This window comes from Stenella coeruleoalba (genome assembly GCF_951394435.1).
Source record: "Stenella coeruleoalba genome assembly, chromosome: 1".
Classification (NCBI taxonomy): Eukaryota; Metazoa; Chordata; class Mammalia; order Artiodactyla; family Delphinidae; genus Stenella; species Stenella coeruleoalba.
The window spans coordinates 47781221-47806480 of record NC_137169.1 but is presented as its reverse complement, the minus strand read 5'-3'; the positions used below and the strand labels follow the sequence as shown (position 1 = coordinate 47806480).

At 44.2% G+C, this 25260-nt stretch overlaps 1 protein-coding gene across 8 annotated transcripts in view; it reads left to right on the top strand.

Moving 5' to 3' along the window:
- The window catches only part of DAB1 (DAB adaptor protein 1), a 432111-nt gene that overhangs the window by 394684 nt on the left and 12167 nt on the right, over window positions 1-25260 (top strand). For 6 of the 8 annotated variants that reach the window (XM_079904022.1, XM_079904021.1, XM_079904020.1 and 3 more), the window contains 4 exons: window positions 1761-2309; window positions 6090-6217; window positions 6576-6674; window positions 19266-19719. In XM_079904022.1, coding sequence (XP_079760148.1) covers window positions 1761-2309; window positions 6090-6217; window positions 6576-6659 — 761 coding nt within the window. In that variant the 3' untranslated portion in view covers window positions 6660-6674; window positions 19266-19719. Of the gene's footprint in view, window positions 1-1760; window positions 2310-6089; window positions 6218-6575; window positions 6675-19265; window positions 19720-25260 lie in introns of those variants that run through there. The other 2 variants (XM_079904023.1, XM_079904017.1) reach the window with 2 other exon arrangements.

The window sequence follows — 25260 nt, the reverse complement described above, 5'->3', positions numbered from 1 at the left end:
TTAAATGTCAGCACCAATGCCTCTTCACCCCTCTCATTTCCGGGCACTAGGACCAAGGTGATCTGATAAGGATATTGTCTGTTTTGTTGCCACTCCTGCCTCATTCCATAAAAGTATTTAACACTATTAGATCGATCAGTAGGAAGCCCGTGTGTCTGTCTCTACCCCACTACTGGAGCCTCCTCTGACCTTGGAAGGAAATGGACTGGCTTTGAAGTTGGCTCCATCCCTTATGAATCCATTGAAGGGCAGATCTGAGGCTAGAGCATGAGTGAGGCAGCCCACACGGGATTTCTCTGGGCTCACCGGAGTCACTGACACAACCCAGGACATGCCCAGTGCCCCTGCACTCGCCAGTCTTCCATTTGGAAGTTGCTAGGATACCGTGCAACCACCCTCTTCTTTTCCTGGTCTCACTCCTCCTGTACCTACAAATTCCTTCCAATAGCCATAAAAATGCATATTTTGAGAGGCCGTCTACTCTGCCTGGACTGGTCATCTGTCTCCTGGGCATGATTGCACCCTGAAAAGGGTGGGGACCCCTGGAAGGACATGGGAGTCTCCTCCAGGCCCACAGTGAGCTAAAACATTACATGGCTAGACCAGCTTTACCGACTGTGCTAAGATCAGAAGTCAGTCTTGGCCATCTGGGTGAGGCAGTGGGAGGAATGCTGCCTCTGGGGACAGATGACCTCAGTTCAGGTCCTGATCCCAGCTTGTCTCAGCTGTGTGAGCCTGAATGAGGTACTTTTCTTCTCTGAGCACCAATCTCCTTATCTCTCAAATGGAGATGACGACACCGACCCTGCAGGGATTTTGTAAAGATGTGAAGCACCTAATACTGTACCTAGCATGTTGTAAGCATTTAATAGGTGGAAATTATTATTGTTTCTATTATTATGGTACAGAGTATCACTTGGGCTCCTTTTAAAATGACTAGATCTCACCTGAAAGGAATAATATAGCAAAAAATTACGATGACATATGTGAGTACACCCCCTGGAGTTTTGCAGTGCCCAACCTATGCGACTGTATGAGGTGGTCCTGAGTAGATGCTAACTTACATTTTTTTTAATCTTTAAATTAACCCAATGAGGCGCAGAAGGTATTTTCTACCCATTTTACAGATAAGGAGAGGCTTAGAGAGCTTCTGCAGCTCTCCCCAAATTCCATAGATAAGAAGTGGCAGTCTGAATTTTAACCTTGGCCTCTAAAACTCCAACATTTTGATTCTTAATCATTTTGCACACCGCTTCGATGCTGAGAAGGAAGATGTTATAACCTGGCTTTACAACAAAGAGCTTGACTCTTAGAGAGCTGAAGCATTTGGGAATGCCCTGAGTCTAGCAAGAAGGGGAGGCAAGATTCAAACCCAGATGTGCCTGGTTTCCAGCGCTCTGCCTTTTCCACTGAGACACACTGGCTTCTGAGGTTGTGTGATGTCAGAAACCTCTAAGCATTATAAGACTATAAGAACTTTTAAGAGCTATAGTAATATTATCATTACTCCCCAGATCTCTGCCTGGTGTCCCCCTCACTGTATTCTAGTCTCTGCTTACAAGTCATCTCCTCAGAGCGGTTTTCCCTGACCAGGGCTCTAGAAGACAGACTCCAGGAGAGCAGGGACTTCTGTCTTACTCACCTTTGCATCCTAGCACACAGCCTGACACTCAACAGTTGCTTGGTCCCTTTCTACCCATCCCTTGACTCCCTGAATAATTCTTACCCAAGGCGCCTGACTCTTCTTTTTAACCTTGCAGGTTATGTTGCAATGGGCGCCGTCCTCCCATCCTTCTGGGGCCAGCAGCCCCTTGTCCAACAGCAGATCGCCATGGGTGCTCAGCCAGCAGTCGCTCAGGTGATGCCAGGGGCTCAGCCCATCGCATGGGGCCAGCCGGGTCTCTTCCCTGCCACTCAGCAGCCCTGGCCCACCGTGGCCGGGCAGTTTCCGCCAGCCGCCTTCATGCCCACACAAACTGTTATGCCTTTGCCAGCTGCCATGTTCCAAGGTCCCCTCACCCCCCTTGCAACCGTCCCAGCCACGGGTGACTCCGCCAGGTCAAGTCCACAGACCGACAAGCCCAGGCAGAAAATGGGGAAAGAAATGTTTAAGGATTTCCAGATGGCCCAGCCTCCACCCGTGCCCTCCCGCAAACCTGACCAGCCCTCCCTCACCTGCACCTCAGAGGCCTTCTCCAGTTACTTCAACAAAGTCGGGGTGGCACAGGATACAGACGACTGTGATGACTTTGACATCTCCCAGTTGAATTTGACTCCTGTGACTTCTACTACACCATCGACCAACTCACGTGAGTGCCCTTCTCTGAAGGCATAAACCCCCAGGGATCAGTTGATGCCTTGCTTCTGGCGTCAGAGAAATCACCTCGGTTGCATTCCACAGGCCTCTTTGTGTATATGACTGCTGCTACGAATAGCCTCCCGTGATTAGGTGCCAATCCTACGCACCTTCTCCACGTGCTTTATGTTTATTATTTCTATACTCCTAACAATGCGAGTGGCAAGTTTCGTTAGACCTGTTAGACAGATAACGAAAGTGAGATTCAAAGACAAAGAAAATAGACAAAAGGGTGGAATCGGATACAGGCCTGTTATTTATCTAGCATGTTACTCTGGCCCTTAAGCTTTTGTTCCCTTGCACATCCATGTATTCATTTATGTATATCCCAGCTCTGACACATAGATTTGGGTATGCCTTATTGAATTAAAAATGAATGGTGTGTGTGCATTTAAAAAATGTTAGGGACAAGTATAAAAAATTAGAAAAGTAAGATCAGGAGAAAACACAGGCCAGAGGTAGAGCAGCCATAAGGCCTCCTACAGCTGGTAGAGTGGCAGCCAGAGTTTGCTCAAAGCTTCAGGTAGTCAGAACGCTCTGCGCTGGGAATCCAGAGAGTGGCGTGATTACTTACTAGTTTTGTGTCGATGGGCAAGTCATTTTACTTCTCTGGGCCTCAATGTCCTCATCTGTCTTAGGCTAAGGGTCATAAAAGGATTCAGTGGTACATGTACTAAAACGTTACGTGCCTCACAGAGTTGGAAGTATTTTTATCATCATTGTTACGGCATACTGAGCGGGTTTGCGCAGTCTTGGACTGAGGTTCTCATCCTGCCTTCTCCACCCCAAACTGTGTCTTCGGGCAAGGGTGTGCTTCCTTTAACCTCAGCTGTGTCTTGGGTGAAATAAGTGAGCTAGCTTCAATAGCTCTGTGCCTTGTCCGGGTTCTGGCATATTCAGTGATTCTATCCCAGCTCACTTTTCTATGGCCAGCATCTGGAAAACCAGCCCTGTGCAGCCAATCAGAATCCAGATGTACTTGGGCACGCCGATGCCTGGTTGACACCACCCGGGGAAGGTGTCTGGTGATCCAGCCTGTGCCTTGACAGTTGATAAGGGGAAGGAAAAGGCTCATGGAACAGTGAGGTTGGCGTTTTCATTACTGTCACAGATGGTACGGATTACTGCTTAGCCAGTCCCGTGAATTGTCAAAAAAAATCTAATGTTAACACAATTAGATAGTGTCACTTCAGCAAGGTTTGGGATGCTGTTCTGAAAATGAACCTCTTCTATGGGTATAAATAACCTACTTCCTCTCAGGCCATATGATCTACATGGTGGGGGCATCTCTATTCACTCCAGCTCACGGGGTTTCAATGAAGAATCATGAATAAAAAATGAAACGCTAAAGAAATGACAGCCATGCAGAAAAAGCAAGCATCTCTTGAAGACAAATGTCTCTCTTTCAAGGGGCTTGTGTGCCAGCTATATATATAAAAGAGGGAAGTTTAAGTTCTTTGAGGACAGGGAATATGTCTTAATCATCCTCGTGCTGCTACACGTCTCGTGATGGTTGTGTGGTGTCCGGCACATGGGATGTGTTTTGGAACGATTGTAGAGGATGAAGGTACAACACAAAGGCTACTCAGCTACTGTCGTGTGTCGGAGCGGGAGATTTTGGCCCAGATAATTTTTTGCTGTGGGCGGCTGTCCTGTGGACTGTAGGATGTTTAGCAGCGTCCCTGGCCTCTAGCCAGGGCCACTAGATGCCCGGTAGCACACATCCTCTTCCCGTACCATGATGACCAAAAATGATTCTAGATAGTGCCAGATGTCCCTTGGGAGTAAAATTGTCCTAGATTGAGAACCACAGTTTTAGGGTCTAGAGGTATTCTACAAAACCTTCTAAAGGTTCAGATACTTGCATAAATAAACTTCGAGTTTTGCATCCCACTGATTCCATCCAATAAGTATGAGCAGTATATCTCTCAGAATCGGCAGCTCTGTCAGGGTTCTCAGCCTTTAGTAAGCAAGAAACCATGTCAAACACCGTTCAGAATCCAATTACCCTCATAATTATTAAGCACCTACCGCATATCAAGGTGTTTTCATAAAGCTTATCTCATTTAAACTCTCTCTAACTGGTTTGTTCTATAGGCATCTCATGAAACAAAACAGACTTCCTTTTAAATTAAAAAAAAAAGAAACAATGTTTTATTTTAAAGAAAATGAGTGCAACCTATCTTTTTTTTTTTTTTTTTTTTTTGCGGTACGCGGGCCTCTCACTGTTGTGGCCTCTCCCGTTGCGGAGCACAAGCTCCGGACGCGCAGGCTCAGCGGCCATGGCTCACGGGCCCAGCCGCTCCGCGGCATGTGGGATCCTCCCAGACCGGGGCACGAACCCATGTCTCCCGCATCGGCAGGCGGACTCTCAACCACTGCGCCGCCAGGGAAGCCCGCAACCTATCTTTATATCCTCTTATCCATCAGCATCACCTTTCGAATGTTTTGAGTGGAGAGGAACCAAAAGTACACCTCAAATAGAAACAGAAAAGCACAGTGGACTGAACACTGTCAGATTTGTGTTAAATCCCAGCGCTCCTGCTTCATGGTTGTGTTAACTCTAAGAAAGGCACTTCACCTCTCTGAGCCGCAGTTTCTTCATCAGAAAAAGACAATAGGTACAGTAGCAGCTTGCAGGGTTTATATTAGCATAATGAATGCAAAGTGCCTAGCACCGTGTGTAGCTTGCTGGCCCGCAATAAATAGCATCATCATTCTAAAGAGAGATTCATCGAGGCAAAAGCAACCCACCAAGTTTTATAATCACTCACTGTCTGATAAGCAGCCAGATTTTGTAAATTCTGGGATGTAATGGCAGGGAGGCCTTGTCAATGGCTTTTGAAATTCAGCTACTGAATCAAGCCACGCCTCCCCCCCTCCCTTGGGGCTGAGCCAGTGCTGGGTATTTTCAATGCCAATTTAGACATTATTGAAAAGAAAAACAAAGAAATTATTGAAAGGAAAGTAGTTTCTAATGGCGTATTTATTATAAACCTCTGGGATAAAGGAGACAAGGAAAATGTGGGAAGGTTAGGACAGAAAATGGAGATCCTTATGGAACAAGGAGAAAAGTGGCAGCTGTGAAGTTGCCGTCAGCTACATTCATTTTCCCAGATCACTGAGACACTCTATTCAGCACGTGTTTATCAAATACCTACTGTGTGCCAGGATACAAAGCCTGCTTCTACCACTTGCCAAGTCTGTGGCCTTGAGCAGTTTAGCAATCTTCACCTTCCTTATCTGTAAAATTGGAAGAACCCCACCTCGAAGAGGCTTTATGCGGGTCAGCGATATCGCCTGTAAAATTTCTGATGGCTTCCGACACATAGAAGGCACTCAATAAATGCACATCACTCTCCTCTTCTCTATTTATTCTTATTGAAATAATTACATGAAGTTAAGAAAGAAGACTGTAGTCCAGCAGGTCTCAATTTGAGTCTGCAGAAACACAGAACTTCTGATTCAGTAGGTGTATCTAGGGTGGGGTCCAAGGATTTGTATTACTATCAAGTTCCCACCAGCTCCTTCCTGACCATCAAATTTGTGAGAGGACAAGATTCATAGGTACAGAGGAGATATTAAACCGTTCAACCGATTTGGCTTGTGATAGGAAGGGAGGAGTCCTGGGATTTGACTTGAATATAATCATATCCCTGAGGTTTCTGTGGGGTATAAATGGTTACTGCCGGACACTTAGGATGTTTTCTTTTTTTGCATGGTCTCCATGTAGCTCCAACCCCAGCCCCTAGACAGAGCTCTCCATCCAAATCATCTGCATCCCACGCCAGTGATCCGACCACCGATGACATCTTTGAAGAGGGCTTTGAAAGTCCCAGCAAAAGTGAAGAGCAAGAAGCTGTAAGTGACCGGTTTGTTCTTTCGGTTTTTTTTTTTTTCTTCAATTTAAAACCTCTGTATCTGAAATGGACAATGCATGAGGAAACCTATGTAGAAAAGAATGCTGGCTCAGACTCTTAAGTTCTAAAGGGGTGACTAAAGGCATTTTCTTTTATGTTCAAATGAGCAGCTGAAAACCGTTATCCTTTCATTAAGTTGTTACTCCAAGTTCTCACATTTGCGGAAGTGGCATCCTCTAAAGGAAGTGCTGCCTCCTTTAAAATAACAGAGTGTATGTGTGCATGAAAATATGCCCAGCTGTCTTATATTTTCAATTACTGAAAAGAAAAAAAAAAAGTGTTATCTTCTTGTGTTCTAGCCTGATGGGTCACAGGCCTCATCCAACAGTGATCCCTTTGGTGAGCCCAGTGGTGATAATATAAGTCCACAGGCCGGTAGCTAGATAGCACAGGTCTGGGTAGGTATCTGTCCTTTTGATCTCCCACCCTTAAGCCATCCGCTTTCCCTTTTGCTTGTTTGTTACCTCAAGTCACATCCCTGATGTTTACATCATCTCGCCTTGCCTGGTGTCTGTTTTCCACCTTGTTTATCCTCATGGATGCATGACCTTTGACATATATTGGGAGGTAGGGGTAGAGGTGAGGAATGGGGAATTGGTCGTATTTTATTAGTGATATGTTCTGAAGGGGGGGTGTTGCTAGCAGGAGGCATGGTCAATGCTACTGAACATGGACTCGGTGTCTAAAATCATCAACATTCTGAGATGGACACATTCTGCCCACCCTGATGCTTTCTCAGTGAAGTACGGTCCGGATGCTTCGATCTTTTAAGCAGCGTGTCAACTGCATTTGCCTACACTCGGCAGATCTAAAATAAGGTCACCAACCAAACACACTGAGAAGCCAGACTAAGGAACAAAAACAAGCAGTGCTTGAAATAAGGTCGATAGAGACGTGAGATCATCGTAGTCCATTTTGTCTGGCCAAAAGGGGCCCCCGCACCCTTTCTGACGTGAAAGTGGAATTCAAAGCTCAGAGACGTGTCACGTTCGCTTCTGAGGCTCTGCTGTTTGCACCTGTGTTACAGCCTGTGGTTTGCCACCAAACCACTTCAGACTCCATCAGCAGCGGCTTCAAGAGAGGGGTACCTACATTTACTAGAAGTGGGTTTCGGCACTTGAATTTTAATACATCTGATTTTATGGACAGAAAGAGGGGCTGATGAAGCGAACTTTCCCAGGAGACAGAAGTACCCCTTGTTACCCAGGCATGATTTCTAAGGTCACTCCTTGACGAATGTGTTCAATTTTCATATACTTCTCTAGCTTTCCATAAACGTGTAGGACTGCAAGGCCCTACCGACAGAGCTCTGTTTTTAGACCTGAACATTATGGTCAGAACCATTAAAATGGTAAATAGTTTTCACTGTTCATAAGTGGATTCTCAGGCTACCTTGGAATCAGTTGCAGTTCGTGTGTAAGTTATTTTGATGGTTCTTGAAAGCTCATGCAGTGTTTTGAAAGTGCATTTTGCTAATAGATTTTATGATTAAAGAATCTCACATACCATACTTCTTGCCATGTTTCACCTCAGTACGATAGCACGTGAGAACACATCATGCCACGCACATGCCCATCTAAAAATCCAGTCTTGCGTAGCTGTTTGGGGAACTTGTGATACAGGCAAAGTCAATGTTCCAGGAAAGACAAAAGTTGGAGATGATGGGTGGACCCCTTGGGAAGATTCCCCCAGAGGTTTTTCTACCCCTTACATATGTTTTATTTCACATGCTCACCCTTGCCTTGAAAAATCTGATGAATGAACTGGAGGTGACAAGAGCCATTCATCAGCGTAACAGCCAACATCATCCTAAAATTGAGTTCTTCTAGAGACTGAAGATGACGTGCAGCATCTGCAGGTCGATGTTTCACACCCTCATCTTTACGAGCCTGTTCTGCTTGAGACAGTCGTACAGGCTCTTTTGTGAGGCTTCAGCCTGTTCCGTGTTTGATGTTCTGTCTAGAACCCCAGGCCAGGGTTGAGTTGTGAACGGACGTGGCATGGTCTAGTGGGAAGAGCTCAGAATTTGGAACTTGAGCTCAAATTCTAGCTCAGCTACTTAAGAGCAGGAAATCTTGGGCGAGAACCATACTTGCTGTTGAGCCTTGGTTTGCTTATCTGCTGAAAGGGCCTCATGTGTACATTACGTTAACTAAGATAGCATATGGAGACAGGTACTCGGTCCTCGGCTTAAAAAAATCTGGTTCTGGAGCAAGAGTGAGTTCAGAATCTGGCGCTAGCGCTTATAAGCTATGTGACCCTCGTGAGACGTCATAATAATTCTCGATCTGATTTTGCAAAATGAGGGTAAAAAGAGTGTTCTCCTCATAAGCTTATTGTTTGGACATTAATCATAGGAGGTGACGTGTGTGGGGCTCTTAGCACAGCATCTGACACAGGGAAAGCACCCGAGAGCTGTTAGTTGCCATCGCCACCACCAACACCATCACCGCCACCCCCATCATCATCCTATGTGCTCAATAAATGTGGTTCGCCACTCCCGTGGATTTTATACGTTTAGCCCTTATGTCCTCGTGTTGAATAAATTCTACCATAAGGACCCAGGCCACTGGCTGGGAGGTTTTGCTCTTTACTTTCTATTTGCAGGTAATTAATTTTCAATATGCCTCAAAATAGCTTTGGGAAAAAGAAAAACCCTACTTCTTAGTTTTCTGGCTCGCCCTGTCCCATAATCAGAAGGACCCCTGTTCGGGCCTCACAGGCTGCCTCTCACTTCTCAAAAAATGAGCAGCCTTATCTTAGATTCACATGTAACTCATAATAAGTAGCTCCCAGCTCCACAGGAGGGCTGGGCTGTAATCTTCCGTGAAACAGTTTTCTCCCTTTGAAGGCTTAGTCTGGCAATTACACAATCGCCTATCAAGAATTGCGTTCCAAGAGGCTGATGCCAGCCTTGCCGACACATCCCTTAAGACACCCATAAGGAAAGTCCAAATGAGCCTTTTGGGCCCCTCCTTCAATAGCAGTATAAGCCACGTTTGATCTGTCTCCATCCCATTCACCCGTCCACCCAACTGGAAATTTACTGACTGCAATTTCTTAGGGCCTTTCCAGGCATTTGGAAAAAGGATACCATGCCGGGGGAGTTCCGTCCATGGCTCTGTTTTCCCCGCTGCCTCCATACAGTTGGAAAGCAAGAGTCTCAGCCTTCTTATCACCCTTGCAACCATTATCTCCAGCTGCTTTTTATTAGAAATGCCCCCACAATTCTGAATAGGGAGGGGTGACATCTGTTGATACGTTAAAACCATACTGCACCCTAGTAAGAGGAAACGGATGGCCTCAATCCTCTCAGGAGGAAGCTTCGGGGCCAATCTCAAAACAGCATTTCTGTTTTAGCAATAAAGGGGAATATCTTCAATTATTTCATGTTTTTCCCCTACCCTCCCAGCTGGGAGAATCACGTGTCTTTGAAAGACTGGGTCAACAGGGGCAAAAAAAAAAAGAACCCAAATAATATTATAATGGCTGGCGTGGGAATGGAAGGTAATTTATACTCCACTGATATGTTGCTGGAGCAATTTTAAGGGCGAAATGTTAGCTTTTGAGGAGATGAAAGAAAAAGGAAAACATTTATTTGGTTAAATGGCTAAGTAAATAAACTGCCTATCAGACTTTCCCAGCTGTCAAGTCAAAGTAGCGTCTGTAACAATGGGGAATTGTTTGGTCTGTCTCCCTTAGTAACAGCAGACATTGCCATAAAAAGTCACTGGCATTTTTTAAGACCAATCTTCCTAGTGGGAACCCAAGACATGTAAAATGTTACCTGATGGATTTACAGTGTTCAAGGGAAAAGAAAGCAGAACTTCAGATGCTTTTGGTAAGAGATTTAAAAAAAAAGGAAAGAAAGAAAAGAAATGCCCAGAGTCAGGGGACTTGGGTCTGAATTATGGCTCCAAAGCAGGTGACCTTAGGCAGGACTTTAGCTAGCCCCTGGAACCCCCGGTCACCACCTATGGATGAAGACGAATCATAGCAAGGGCGCCCTCCTCAGGCTCTCCCAGAATCAGAAGATACCATGAGTATGAAAGTGCTCCATAAGCTTTGAAAGTAGAATACACGTATTTGGCATTGTTATCACTATTCTGTTTTTAAATAGAATCACATAACAAAGAGCCTCAAAGCAGAGAACCACCAAAATGGAAAAATACTCTCTCCTTTTCATGGGCATAGCACTCCGAGGCAGGTCCGAGCCAAGCTAGTCCAGGCCGGAGATGGGAAGGCCTGGTTGAGAGCAGTGTCGGCCAGGTTGGAGAGATGGGCGTGATGCCCAGGGATATGAAAAGATGGAATCAGGAGGAGGTTAAGGCTGCAGGGAAGTGGGAGGTGAGGAAGAAGAGGGCGTGTGCTAGGATGACGCCCAGGTTCCTGCCTGAGTGGGGGATCTAGGTGGCGCCAGGCATGTGCTAAGGAATGCAGAGCTGCAGGCTTGAGCAGAAAAAAGGCCAGTTTACTTTGGGACCAGTTGCACCCGAGGTGCCCTTGAACTTCCAAGCAGAGATGCCGGTGGACTGCTGCATAGGAGACTCTGGAGAACAAAAGACTAGAAATGGAGGTTTCAACGTGGTGTTCAGCCCCTAGAGCAGTGAGCACACCTAGACTCCACTGATCATTTAGACCCGAGGCCAGCACACTCTCTGGGACTCTTTATGTTTTTGTGGGCCATCTGGCCTTTGTCACAACTAATCTGCTCTACTGTTGCAGCAGGAAAGCAGCAAAAGACAGCGCATAAAGGACTGGGTGTGATGAGTGCCAATAATACTTTATTTCCAAAAAAACTGGCAGCCACTAAAATGGGCCAATGGGCTGTCGTATGATGACCTCTGAGTTAGATCACGCTTACTGTTTCTAGAATCACCCTGCAGAAGCTAACGCAAGTAGGCTTGCGTTTACTACGACTAATAAAATAAATGTAAAAATTACTAGGATGTTAACAGCACTTTTATAGACATCACCTAATTCAATCCTCAGGGGAATGCTCTTAAGTATTTTTATCATTCCTGTTTCACAGATATGACAGGTAAGGTAGAGAGGTTTATGACATGTTGAAATCACACGATTCACATGTAATAGGGCTAGGATTTGAATCTAGACCCAGATTAAATAACGTAAGAGCGCTCAACCAAGACCGGGACACCTAGGTTTTAGCAGCCTCGCTGACTTCATTGCTTGTGACCTGAGGCAGATGGCTTCATTTCTGACCTCTGGTCTTCTCTTCGGTAAAGCAATTCCCACAGGCCCTTCTAGCGCTTACATTCTAGGACCCTCTAACTTGCCCACGGTCACCCAGCTAGAGCATGCAATCCCCAGTCCTCAAACTAGATCTTCCAACAGCAGCCTTCTCCCAGGCTGTCCTTATTCCCAGCTAGTGAAGGAAAGGCCAGACGTCCCTGTAGTATGTTGACTTCATTAGGGGTCCTGGTGACTATCTGGGTGAGAGCCAGGACCCACTCCTGACCACCGGGAAGCTACTCAGGACAGGCCATCCTGTTTATGGCAGAGAGCGGGTACCAGCAACCTCAGTGCCCTCCTCTGCTACCTGACAAGGTCGAGAAAGGTGAACTAAATCTGCCAAGCAGATAACTTGTACTCATTATTATTGGGGAAGTGCAGAATTGATCAGGACATGTGCAGTTCCCCTGGGAACTCAGAGTGTGCACCTCTGTGTTCACCAAGTGGGTTTCAGCACCCAAGACCCCTGGAAGCGAGTGCGTTTAGCAGCAACTTCAGTCTCTAAGGCATCATCATTAAATTCATCTGTATTCTGAAGACTTTCCTACTCTGAAGGCCAGATTTTCAGGCTGAAAGTGGTCAGAAAGCTTTATTGTTTCCCTCTCCTCTGAATAAAAAGGAAAGGAAGACTCCTGTCCCTTGTTAAAATTCCTTATGTCATATGAGCTCACTTATTACGTGTTATAGTCCCATGATGTTGATGTTACAAACCCCATTGTACAGATGAAGAAACTGAGGCCCAGGTGAAAAGCCCTCTTCAGTTCATACAGGTAGTTAGGAAGTTGCTGGGGTCTTTGTGGCTCTAAACCCCATGCCTTTTTCATGGATTCAGGTGGAACTTTGAGTTCTTACAGCCTTATTTCCACTCCCTGGTTACCATCACCTTTTTCATTTTATCAGGCCAGGAGATGTTAGACCCTGCTGAGCTAGGCCCAAGTGTTCGGGCTTAAAGACCCTGAGGTTGAAGTTGCTGCCTCGGCAGGGCAATGCTGAGGACCTCAAGCTTTGGCTCACCTCCTAGCTGCAGTCTGACCCCCAGCTTGGCTCGGCATGGCTCTTACCCCCAGGCTCCCAGGAGGGGCAGAGATGGGCTTGCTCAGCAGCTAGATTGCACGGCGCGTGACCTCACGTCCAAGACCACCTTTCTCAGCGTGCCACGTCTTCTCCCCACTCATCATTTGTTTTGGACATACCTTTGCTCCATGTGGCCAAGCTTTCCAGAAACAAACACAATGAAAATTAAAGGGATGCAAAGTCATAAGCACAATTTAGGTGGCTTTTCCAAAGGGGCTCATTATAATGTGGGATTGGAAACTATATGCCTTTATACTTCAAGCCAGACAGGTGGAGATAGGTAGGGAAAATGAGGGAATAAGCACAGAAAGGGGAGTCCAGACCCTGGGCTGCCCTCCTGGCTCTCTACTGATTCCTGTGGACTTTGGGGGAAAAAAAAACCCTCCCATCTGGGGGCCTCCATTTCTTCCTGTAGGAAAGGAACCGTCGGATCGATGGCCTTTCTTGCTTTGACATTTTACAAAAGGGGTCATTGTGGCAGTGGAGAGGACAGTGGGCTTAGGAAAGAGCTGGGTGTGTTTACATGAAACGCTCAGGAAAACAAATCTAATCTACAGTGGTCGAAAGCAGGTCAGTGGTTGCCGCACTGGAGTGAAGGGTTGACTGAGCAGGACCCCGAGGAAGTTTCTAGGGTGAGGAAATGCTCTATAGCCTGATTGCTCTGGGGAGGGCCAGATGGGTGTACATATTTCTCACAACTCATCCAACTGTACACTTAAAATGGGAACATTTCACTGTATGTAAATCACACCTCAACGAAGTTGATTTAAAAATAAGAAGAGGTAGATTCATAGAGATGGAAAGTAGATCAGAGGTTAGTTACCGGGGGTTGGGGGTCAGGGGTCAGGGGGACTAGCAAGTCACCGCTTAATGGGTACAGAGTCTATTTGGGGTGAAGAAAGAGATTTAGAAATAATGGTGATCGTTGCATAACATGATGAGTGTGATGAATGTCCCTGAATTGTCTGCTTAAAAACGATTAAAATGGCAAATGCTTGGCTCTAAATATTTTACTGCAATACAAAAGCTAAAAAAATAACAAAGCTGGTTATATCCCAGCTCTGCCCTATGCTGGCTGAGTGACCTTGGGCCAGTCACCAAACTCTGGGGAGCCCTGCTTCTTCCCTGTAAGTGAAGATAGGAATACCCAGGGTACAGTCTCTGCGATGCCCAAATGAGACCATGTATGTGATCGAGGAATCCCCTTTAGAGACTGTAAAGGTTTCTGTAAATATAAGCTATTATTACTCTAAATCTGTGATTCCACTTGACTTCTGTACGTGAGCTCATACTTCATACTTAAAGTCACCTGCAAACACGTGGAAGTCTCTGCCATCCACAGGGCCCTCCAACCAGATCCTTTAGATTAACCCCGCATTCTATCTACACAGTTTCCCAAGGCGGATCCTGTGCCATTATTAGGTTTCCTAACAGCCCAGTTAATGCTATGAAGTAGTGTCTATGAAGGAGATGGACTTTGGAAAGCCACCTACAGGTGATTTTTAGGCCTAAAACCATCTTCTTTAAAGGAAGGATAGAGCCACATGCCCAGACATAAGAAACCTAACCGTTTTTGGAGTACCTCCTCCTTGCCAGGCTCTGTGCCAGACAGTCAATGTGTATTTTCTCCTTCAATCCTCAATGAGGATTTCTAGACTCATTTTACAGACGAGAAAACCGGAACCCAGAAGGGGTAAGTAACCTACACGGAGGTTTTTTTGTTTTTGTTTGGGTTTTTGCGGTACGCGGGCCTCTCACTGTTGCGGCCTCTCCCATCGCGGAGCACAGGCTCCGGATGCGCAGGCTCAGCGGCCATGGCTCACGGGCCCAGCCGCTCCGCGGCATGTGGGATCCTCCCGGACCAGGGCACGAACCCGTGTCCCCTGCATCGGCAGGCGGACTCTCAACCACTACGCCACCAGGGAAGCCCTACACGGAGTTTTAAGGTTACTAAGTAGCTGACAGTGAGAAAGAGAACAGCAGCCTGACAGCCAAGAGCGGGGCCCTTGGTGTTCTGTTGAACGTAAACAATTTCACAGAACACCATTGTCCCACAAAGCATTCTGCGACCGTGATGGGTCAAGACACCTCCAGACCACTCGGTAGCCATGGCTGACAGGAACATTGTCCAAATTCCAAAAATGACCAAATATTTTTCTCTCCTGGCTTTAGCCTTGTTCCATGCTACCTGCCTTCCAGATAAGAATTATTAAGATAATCATACTCCATCTTCCTGAAAGCATCCAACCCAGAGAGAAGCCTTACTTTCTTGACCCTCCCCCTAAACATCTAATATTAGCCTAAACCTATAAGAAGCCCTTTCTAATCACCTCTTCCAGACTTGCCCGCGGTTCCCCTAATTGTAATGAGTAATAAACCCAACTTGTTCAAGTGCAAGTGTGTTCGCGGTGGCCTATGGCTGCAGGCCGTAGTTGGCAGTAGGAATACCAGCCTGGATCTGCCCGATTTCCCATCTGTGTGCTTGCACTCTTTCATTGCACCTCCCGGAAAACAGGGTATTCAACTTAAGTCAAAGGGTGGAGAGTTGATTTTTTTTCATTTTTACTGCATGGTTTCTATCTACTTTGTTGTCCTCTAGAAATGGAGATTATTAATATGTCAGATTCACAAATGAGCTTAAAGTTCAGAAGTGTTTGCCAACTCCCAGTAAGAGAAGCACTTTCATTCACTCATTCACATCCTCACGCTCCGTGTTAGTGGGTGCGCCTGCCAGGTTCCAAGCTTGGGCTCAGAATTTGGAATGCTGACGTGCAAGGTGCAGCGGAGCTCACTGTGTAGAAGGCACCAGGAGATAACATGATGGCAGTGTAGACTCCACAGGGCACTGCTGGAGTCCGGGGCAGAGTGGTCCACGTCACCTATATAGTCCAGGAAGCCCTTCTATCTGGGCTGGTTCTGAAAGTATGAACCCCCAGGTGCAGGACGAGGAGAGGTCCTGAAGGTGGAAGGAATTGTCTAAGCAGAGTCTCAGGGATGGGAAATCCCATCATATCGGGGGGACCAGATGTACAGGGAAGGTGCAGCCTAGGAGAGAGAGGAAGTAGATGAGGCCGGATGGGAAGGGGGAGCCATGTTGGAAGGGCCCTGTGGACCATCCTGAGGAGTCTGCGTTATCCTTGGGGGCTTAAGAAGCTGGGAGGCTCGTTCTAAGCAGGAAACTGGCATGACAAAATCCATTTCAGAAAGATCATTGTGACAGAAGCATAAGAATTTTTTTTAAGCATGATGTACGTGACCAGAAGGGTAACTTTTTTTTTAAATAAGTTTATTTATTTTTAATTTTGGCTGCATTGGGTCTTCGTTGCTGCGCATGGGCTTTCTCTAGTTGCGGTGAGCGGGGGCTACTCTTTGTTGCGGTGCGCGGGCTTCTCATTGCGGTGGCTTCTCTTGTTGTGGAGCACGAGCTCTAGGCGCACGGGCTTCAGTAGTTGTGTCACACGGGCTCAGTAGTTCTGGCTCGCGGGCTCTAGAGCGCAGGTTCAGTAGTTGTGGCGCACGGGCTCAGCTGCTCTGCGGCATGTGGGATCTTCCCGGACCATGGCTCGAACCCATGTCCCCTGCATTGGCAGGCAGATTCTTAACCACTGTGCCACCAGGGAAGTCCCAGGAAGGATAACTTTTGATTCATGGTCTGGAAGGGACATTTATTAGCTCTAATGGACTACGAGACTAATGGGTCTCATGTGCCCAGTGAAGGAGCTTTGACCTTACGCTGTGGGTAATGAGGAGCCGTTGAAGGATTTGAAGCAGGGCCGAGATGTGGTCAGATCTGACCAAAGAAAACAAAAAATATCAACAGCGTGTTACGTTAATGTGTGATTCCATTTAGGCTTTTTGGAATGTTGAAAATAGCTTAAAGACCCCGTGGTGACCTTGCCAGAAGTCAGGTCAGAAATTTCTGGATCAAATGATTTCTTAGCTCCCCTCCAGCTCTGACAGCCTAAGATTCTGTAACAAGGAAGGTAAAGCTATCGCCAAAACGTATAATGCATCAGAGTGTCAGACTTTGGGATTATCTGCTGCTTGGGGTTTTACACACCACTGCTCCCCTTCATTTAGTGGGGATAATTGAGAGTTGACTGCAGTCGTTACCACTGTTGTGATGGGTATTTGAAGCTAAATTCCGGCAAGCAGGAGATGTGTGAATATTTATCTCAGCTGCAGAAAGTTAATGCAGTGTGGCATTAATTACCCTGTCTGAGCCTGCTGTCTTCTTCTGTTTTTAGGTGTCATTCTCAGTTGAATAAATTAGTTTCCAAAATTGGAATAAAGCAAATGTAGGGTGAGATCAAGGCAGCCAGACTTCTTAGGGCATCCAAAAAGCAGAGTGAGCGGAGAAAGTCTACCCAGGAAAGATGAAGATGCATCCTTGGAGCCCAGCGGAGGCAAAGGGAAATGTTTCCCAGTAGTGGTACTTCCCTACTTTACCACTCTAGCTTTGCTCCACCCACCTCACACCCAGAACACAAACACACAGTAAAGTTCCATGTTTAGCCTTACCACAGGTATTTGAAACATTCCAAGACGTTGGCAGAGAATAGATTAGGTGCTTAATAAATCATCTTGCTATAGATTTTGATTTTTGATTCAATTATGGGAGAATAAAGCCAAGGGAGAGTGTGTTTAGGACAAAGGGATCAGAACAGTGACAAAAGTAGAAAGTGTATCCTAGACATTCATTCATTCAGCAGACCTTCATTGTGCACCTACAGGGCTGGGTCCACATGTAAAATGGCAGATGGAATGGGAAAGTGGTACAAGTAGGGCGTGGAAGAATGGGCTTTCCTACTTTCTATCATCAGACATTTGGAAGAAGTGTTACACTTATTCTTTATGTTTCCAAGGCCGGTATGAAGTCCCATGGGTGGAAAGCATCGAGGGACAAATTGGCAGTCTGTTCTTTTACGGAATTGGGTGCCTCAATGGGTAGGAAGCTCCTTCTTCCTGAAAGAATACAGAGATGATGAGTTCTAGAAGAAGACATCCTGTACCTACCTGATCTCAGGAGTCCTGGATTCTATTCACGGCATGGTTACTAAGTAACCTTGTGACTCTGGGGAAACAAAAGCTCTCTTCGTTGGGCTTTACATTCCTCATCTGTAAAATGATGGGTCTGGACAAAATTATCTTCTAACCCATCCCCACTTTACAATAAAAGCAAGTAGTACAATATATTAAATCCATGACAGGCAGCACAATGACTTTGAGATCACACACCTCTTTGATTTTCAGTTTTTATCTGCAAAATGAAGATGGAAAGAATATAAACCACTCCCAGGACTGTTAGGCAGATAAAATAAGACATAAGGGTGCTTTATAAACTCCAAAACACTCTACAACACCATAGATTGAAGGTTTTTTTGTTTTTGTTTTAATGGCAGCTGTTACAATAGATGAGAAAAAACACTGGACCTTACTTTTAGGTCCCATGTCCCAAACTTACTAGCTGTGTGACCATAGACAAACTACTTAACTTCTCTGTGCTTGGTTTCTCCTTTGCAAAAGAGATAAATCACCTGCCTTACAAGGCTGTTGTGATGTTTTCAAAAGACAATGTACTTGAAAATGTCTAGCATGGCGCCAGACACACAGGAGAAGCTATAGAATGCCAGTTCAATCTGTTTCTTCAGGAAAATAAGCAGTTAAAAGGGATCTTTACTCACATGGCAAGAGGCAGGCTAATATATAAAATATGAGAGAATTAAGATGTCACTGTGTCCTTTTAGTTCTGGTACAAATATCCAAGAGTGACAGCAGGAAGGCCAACTTTAATAGAAGGGCCTATGCATGCCTAAGGCCAGAATATTGACGTGATCTGCTTGGCCAGTGCACCCTGGGCCACTTCAACAGGAGCTGAAGTCTGAAGCGATTTCAACAAGGCCAAACACCATTTCCCATCTACATTTGGACTGGAGGTTTGCTGTGTCATATGTTGGTGAAAACCCTTGTGTATGTCTTAGGACAGCCCCATGGGTGCTGGCAAGTGACCCGCCAAACCTCACACAGCTGAGTGGATCGAAACAAGTTCGAGAAGCTTTTAACTAAGAGCTAACGGCACGATTGCCATTTCTCTCATTGTAAAATGCACCCAGTCATCACTCTTGTAGAAACCAAAGAGCGGTTTGAGATGGAATTTCAGCAACCTCAAGTGGATTTCATAAAACCGTGTTGGAAAAATGTTCACTTGACTCATGGTCATTGTTACCATGCTCTGAAGACCTGTTCCTGCTGAGTACTGTGCTAGAGGCTTTCTATATATTCTCTCTAATTCTCTCAAGAACCATGTAGGATAAACAGTATTATTCCCATTTCGTGGTTGGGGAAACTGAAGCTCAGAAAGTGTGAGTATCTTGTCCATATCACACAGCTGGTCCAACTCTGTCTACTAGACCCTGCGATTTCCCTAACAGGCAGTCAGGCTCAGCTTGAAAACCAGGGGCAAAACTGGGTGAGTTGTTCTTCTTAAGGATAAAAAAGATACCAAAATGATACGCACCATGACTGAATAATCCCAAAATAACCTAAGGTCATTCATCATAAACTGTCACCTTTCTGTTCTAATCCCAAACCCTCCTTCCCATGCTGTCTCAGAAAATCCTATCCGGAAAAGAGCAGATCTCACTTTGTCCCTCTGTCCATAGGAGCTGGAGCCTCTTTATGCGCAGATCAACAAATCTAAGAAATAGCATCAATGCGGGCTTGTGGCGGGTGCTTCAAGACTGGCATGGAAATCAGCATCGCGACAGGCTCTCTTGTATTCTTTCACCTCACCTCATCCCACGAAGAAATTCACGATTGCCCGATGGAACTCGTCTGGAAGAGGGAACTAAGAGTCTTTGGCAACCACTGGCAGATATCTGTGGCAGCACAAAAACAAACACACAAAAGCATAAAACATCACACCCAACATTAACTCACAGATCAAGCAAATGCTTACTTGACAGAGAGTCTAAGCTCTCTTAACACGTGGGTTTAAGATGACCCAGTATGCGAAACCATAGTTCTCTTTTCATTTCTCTACCGGTTGGCCACTGTAAAGACATCAAATGTGGAGTGACAGGCCTCAGAGAGTTACATCAGGGTTGGCACTGACGTCATTTAGGCAAAAGTAAGAGGTCTCTGTCACCACAATATCATCATCCGTATGCCTTTCCAAATAGGATGATGTATTCACATCACTCCACAAGGCCTGGTCTGCCATTTTTTCCCCTTTCCTTTCTTTGTCATGTTTGAAAATGAATGGGTGTACAAATTTTTGTATTGCTTTTGACTTTTTTTAGATATTGGTGAAGAAATCGAACTGGGAAAAAAAAAAAACCTCACATGAAATGAATTCACTTGAAATCACAAGACAGATGAGTGGTTGATGATTCTTTTTGATCAAGAATGTTGCCAAAACAACCCTTTAGCTCTTCTGCATCCTGGTGAAGAAAGACAGCTTTCGGTTTAACGTTCACTCTGTGAGTAGGAAAGGACATCGAATCCCATTGATGAGAAAGATGAAAAAGGCATCTGATTTCCTCAGAAGCTCTAAACTCTAAGTCCAATAAAATGAGATTTTTTATTTTTCCGATATCTTGCTGCTGTGATGCTATGCAGACAGTGTCTTCTCCACGTGCCATTTTCAAAGAAAAGTCATTTGCCAAATAATTATGGTACAATCCTGGTAATGTGGTCTGAGATCTTAAAAAATGACTTTCTAATGGAACAATAGTGACATGAATATTCAGAGTAACAAACTGATTCCGTGGTCACAATGGTTCATCTCTATCTCTTTTTTCTACATCAGAAAATTCAAATGGGATTTTTATTTTATAACTTGAAACAAAAAAAGCTTACCATGAAACTCTTTAAATATTTAAGGGAAATGGCTTTAAGGAGTTCTAATGAAAAAAAATTGCCAGTTTTTTTTTGTAAATATAGATGTTAATGAAAATGCTTTTTAATAATGCCATTACACTGTAGAGAAGGTAGCAGATTGAGTGAAAGATGTGACAAACTTGATGGATGGGGCTCACTTTCCAGAGGTTACTCTGGAGCGTATGGTAGGAAGCTGGAGTTCAGGGGCAGCAGGCAGGAGCAGTCGTCCAATCAGCAGCTAGTGATGAGGAAAGGAGCACGTGACTCCATCAGCTAATAATCTAAGCCTTTCCGCGAGAGTACCGGCCCTCTGCATAAAACAAGAAAGAGACAGTTCACGCTCTGAAGGCCTGTGAACTGAAACTCCAGTTTCAGATTCTGAAACTCCCTCCCACTTCTCCTCTCCCAGCGACCCCCGTAGACATCATTGGACTGTTTGTACGTGAAACAGAAGAGTTTAAGCTTCCTTTTTTTACATTTATGAGACAAAAAGTGCAGTGTTCGGTTCGTATGTTTAGCACATGATTTTCATAAAGAATCTATATATTTTTTGCCCTACAGAGAATTGTTCTACAGGTCAAATGTGTTTTCCTGATGTTCCTATGCAGTTACAGTATGTTGAATTTAGTGGTTTAACACTAAGAAGAAAACTTTAAAAAATCATGTGATGAATTGGATTGGGGGTGGGGGTGATTATTCTTACTTGGTTTTAAAATTTGAAAAGTAGGATTTACCTTGATATGAATGACTTCAATTGGCCTGTGTACTTTGATTCTTCATATCAATAGAAACTAAAATGGTTTGGAAGAAGGTATACTTGGTGACCAAGAAAAAAAGTGGTAAGTCAAGGTGATTGTTAACTGTTTGAAGCCCAAGTTTTACACTATCAGGTCACTGGAATCTGAATGTTTTCCAGTTAACTGGAAAAATGTCCATTACAGAATAGATGTAAGCGTCACCCTAATGTGCAAAGTCTAAAGAACCCGCAACGTGAAAAGGGCCATTTACCTTCCTCTGTAGCTGTCACATGTTGGTCGACATGATTTCTTCGGGAATGTGTATACCTTTGATGAGTTGATCCTTCCACGTGAAGGGGAAAATGGGAAAGGTGTGATAACCATGAGAGCTGTCCTGAGACCAGTTCAACTGTGTTTTCTGAGGATTTGATGAGATAGGCAGTTCCCATGGGGAAATGACTTAAATCGCTCTGTTGTCCATGATTCTGATTCTAAACCAGTGGTGCTATCTTCTCCCTCAATATGGCTGTCTTGAGTTTGTCTTGCAGTATCACACCCTTCCACTGATTCCGTGGGTTGCTTCTGACACATTCAAAGTGAACTCTGGCTGATGTTGCTATTTCAGGTACACCGTATGGAGCTCATTTCATAGAAGAAAGTGACAGCCCAGTGGACTTGTCATCATTCACTGAATGTGCTTGAACATGTAACTGGCTCTGAACTTAAAGAAGATGGCCCCTGTGATGCGTTAAAGTGAGCAGAATAAAGTCAAGATTTTAAACTGCCATCCATGTTAGCATTGGCAGAATTCTGCTGTTTAATAAGCACTGTTTGGGGAACTCAGAACCACCGTATCCTATCCCAGGAATACAGTGAAATTTCCACATAAGAGCTGAGGTGCCAATACCAAAAGGCCATGGGGGAGTCTGCACAGTTCCAGTCAGATTGGTAGAAAATCCACATGTACAACTGTTAATTCCTCATTCTTCACTAGCACGAAATTTGTCACTTTAAATTTTGAAACCAGGGAAACACCACCTGTCATTCTGTCCCCATTCCCCATAGCTCTCCGACCTTTACATGCCGCAAGACTTTTTTGATAATTCGTACTCATCCCAGTGTCTACTGAAACCCCATCACGTAATGTACCGGGCACCTTCTTAAAAAAAAAAAAAATGTTTACTCTGTGGGTTTGGTTCCTTTCAATTTCTGCGTTCTGACACATATTTTTTTAATAAAGATGAGAAAGAGAAAATGACTGTTGCAGTACATTTCTAGACCTACTTTAACTTTACCTCAGATGACAGTTTGTTAACATATATGGACACATTATTTTTAACTTTATGTACAATGCATTCAACAGAACAGCAAAATTTTTAGAAATTTTCCATTAATTTCTGTAACACTCCATGTAAAACTGTTACAAATAAACATGTTTGAGAACAACAGTTTAGCCTGGCTTTATTCCACAAGCTTCTACCGGATATTCAGGTGAGGGATCGGAAGAGGAAATTGCTTCTCTCAAAGCTGCCATCAGACCAGGTGAAGGCCTCTGTTTTCCTGGCACTGGGCCAGAAAAAGCGAGCTTCATTGAGGAGTTAGATCAGTTTGTCTTCCGTTGAATTCAGGTACTGGCTCCGCTTGGAAAATCAGCCACAGCGTGGAATGAGGAGGATGTTGTCAGAAAAAGCACACCACGTATAGATGCAGTGTTTGGACCACATTTAGCATATGGGACTTTCAAAGTTGGGAAAGACCCCAGGATTCACCCTATGGATTTGTGTCTTCTACTAAAAAAAAAATAAAATAAAAAATAAACAGAAAACCTGCTAAACGGTTGGAAGACCAAACTTAACCTAGACTCTCAAAGCCCCATAGTTCATTTCAAGAGCATCTGCTTTAAGGGACCCAAAGAAGGAAGCATTGATCTTCCTTCACATTCCCCACACACTCCACACAAAAAACATAAAAGGAAAAGAAGTCTGAAGCTGGACCTTGACTTATATTGAAGAACAGAAAAAAGCACGTGTGTGTATTTATGTGTGTATGTGTGTGTGTGTCATTTTTATTTCCTCTTGTTATTAAATCACTTGGTTGATCCAGTAATCAGCCAGCATACAGATTATGATTAGGTCATTGAGATGCCAAAAAGCACCTCTGTTTGGGAATGGTTATGTTAATGGTTGTATAAACACACGCCCTCAATCTGGCCTCCTTAAACAGGAAGTATAAAACAGATGTTACCAACAACTTTGAGAAAATGAGAGAATGGATTCCAGCAAAATAAATTTAGGCCAAATAGAAGAAACAACTTTCATACAGTAAGAAATGCTCACTCTTGGACGGAATTGTTAGAAAATGTTACAGAAGTCTTTCTGAATAATAGCACCTCATACTTGTTGAGCAGCCAATATGTGCCCGATAGATGCTCCCTGCTGTATGGCCATTGCCTCATTTAATCTTCTAAACAGTAGACGTTATCCCCAATTTATATATCAAGAAACTGAGACTTGGAGAGATCGAATAACTTCTTCAGCTAGCAGATGGTAGAGTTAAAGTTTAAATTTCGAGTCTCTTTACTCATAGTTGATTTTAATTTTTTTAAAAGCTGGATATTCACCCTTTTAAATAATTCTACATAGTCTTGTTGAAAAGCCTGACTTTCTATGCCTCTTCGCAGACCTCTAGTTGATCTTTGATAAATAAGTTCAATTTCTAACTTCCTCCAGTTTAAGTAAAAATTTAAAAACACTAGATCTTAGTATCTTAAGTATGTTGCCAACGGTTGTAGTTTCTTCTGTAACTGGCACTTTTGAAATGGTATGTGTCTGAGGGATAAAAAAATATACCTTTTTGACCAAGTAGTTCAAGTTTAGCTGAAAACAAGCACTGGTGATTTACTTTTCCAACCTAACTGAATCTTAAAGAAGTGACAAATTAAAAGGTGTCCTATTTAACTGCTAGGCGTATGCCAAAATAAATCAGGCAGACATACCTGCTTTCATTTTGTGCTTCAGAGCAAACCCTTGTTGTTTTGACAGCAAATGGTTTTTGTTTTACTCAGAATGACAGTAGGAAAAACGCCTAGAATAAAAACAGGTTTCATTGAAATCAACCTTCAAAGCTTTGAAACCTTTTAAAAGATGTTTAAATTCAAGGAAATTGTTAGCCACAGTGCCTGAAAGATAAAAAAAAAAAAAAAGTAAACAGACGTAAATGGCTTTCAAGCCATTTACTGACGGATTCTCAGTATTTATGTTAAAATAGGGATAATGGCTGCCACTCTTGTGCTGCTCTGTATCTATATGTGTCACTCATTTTCCAGCTGTCATTTCCAAAGTTTTACACAAGCCCTGAGAAAAAAAGAAATGTGCTCCCCATTTTATAGCTTAGGAAACTGACACTCAGAGATGTTATAAAACAGCTATCAATGAACAGAGCTCATGAGCTTACCCAGAGGCTGTCGTCGTTCCCAGGGTCTGACCTCCAAGTCCCTTTCCTCTCTTCCATGGTCGCTTCTGTCTGCAGGGTTTCTGTGATGTCAAATTGCTCGTGCACGCTCTATAAAATACTTTGAGTGTTTCTGTATTCCATTGCAAGTAGTGTCTGTTAGAAAAATCATACCCGGCATTGCCCAGCTGATTAAGTACAGAAATGGATTCTTCAATAAAATGACTAGATTTTTGCAGAAGCAAAAGAAAAATCCAGTTTTAGTCTCAAAAACAGTGATAACTCTAACGCGATCCAATAAATATTTAATTTCAAAACAAAAACCCTGGCCTTCATTTTATCATCCAAGATACAGAGATCTGAAGAGGGAACCTTTTTGAACAGGTTTTTCTCTTCTTCGTTTGCTGAAGAATATTAATGACTGCCAAGTGGAAACTGTCTAAATATTCTCGCGAAGCAGCAGCCTCTGGTGACTTGGGTCTTTAATCTTCGGAACAACTTCTTGCCATTTCTGTCACTCACTCTGGGGTCACAGCCTGGAGTGGGGAACGAGCAAGGATGTGGGGAGAGGGAATAAGCAGCAATCAGG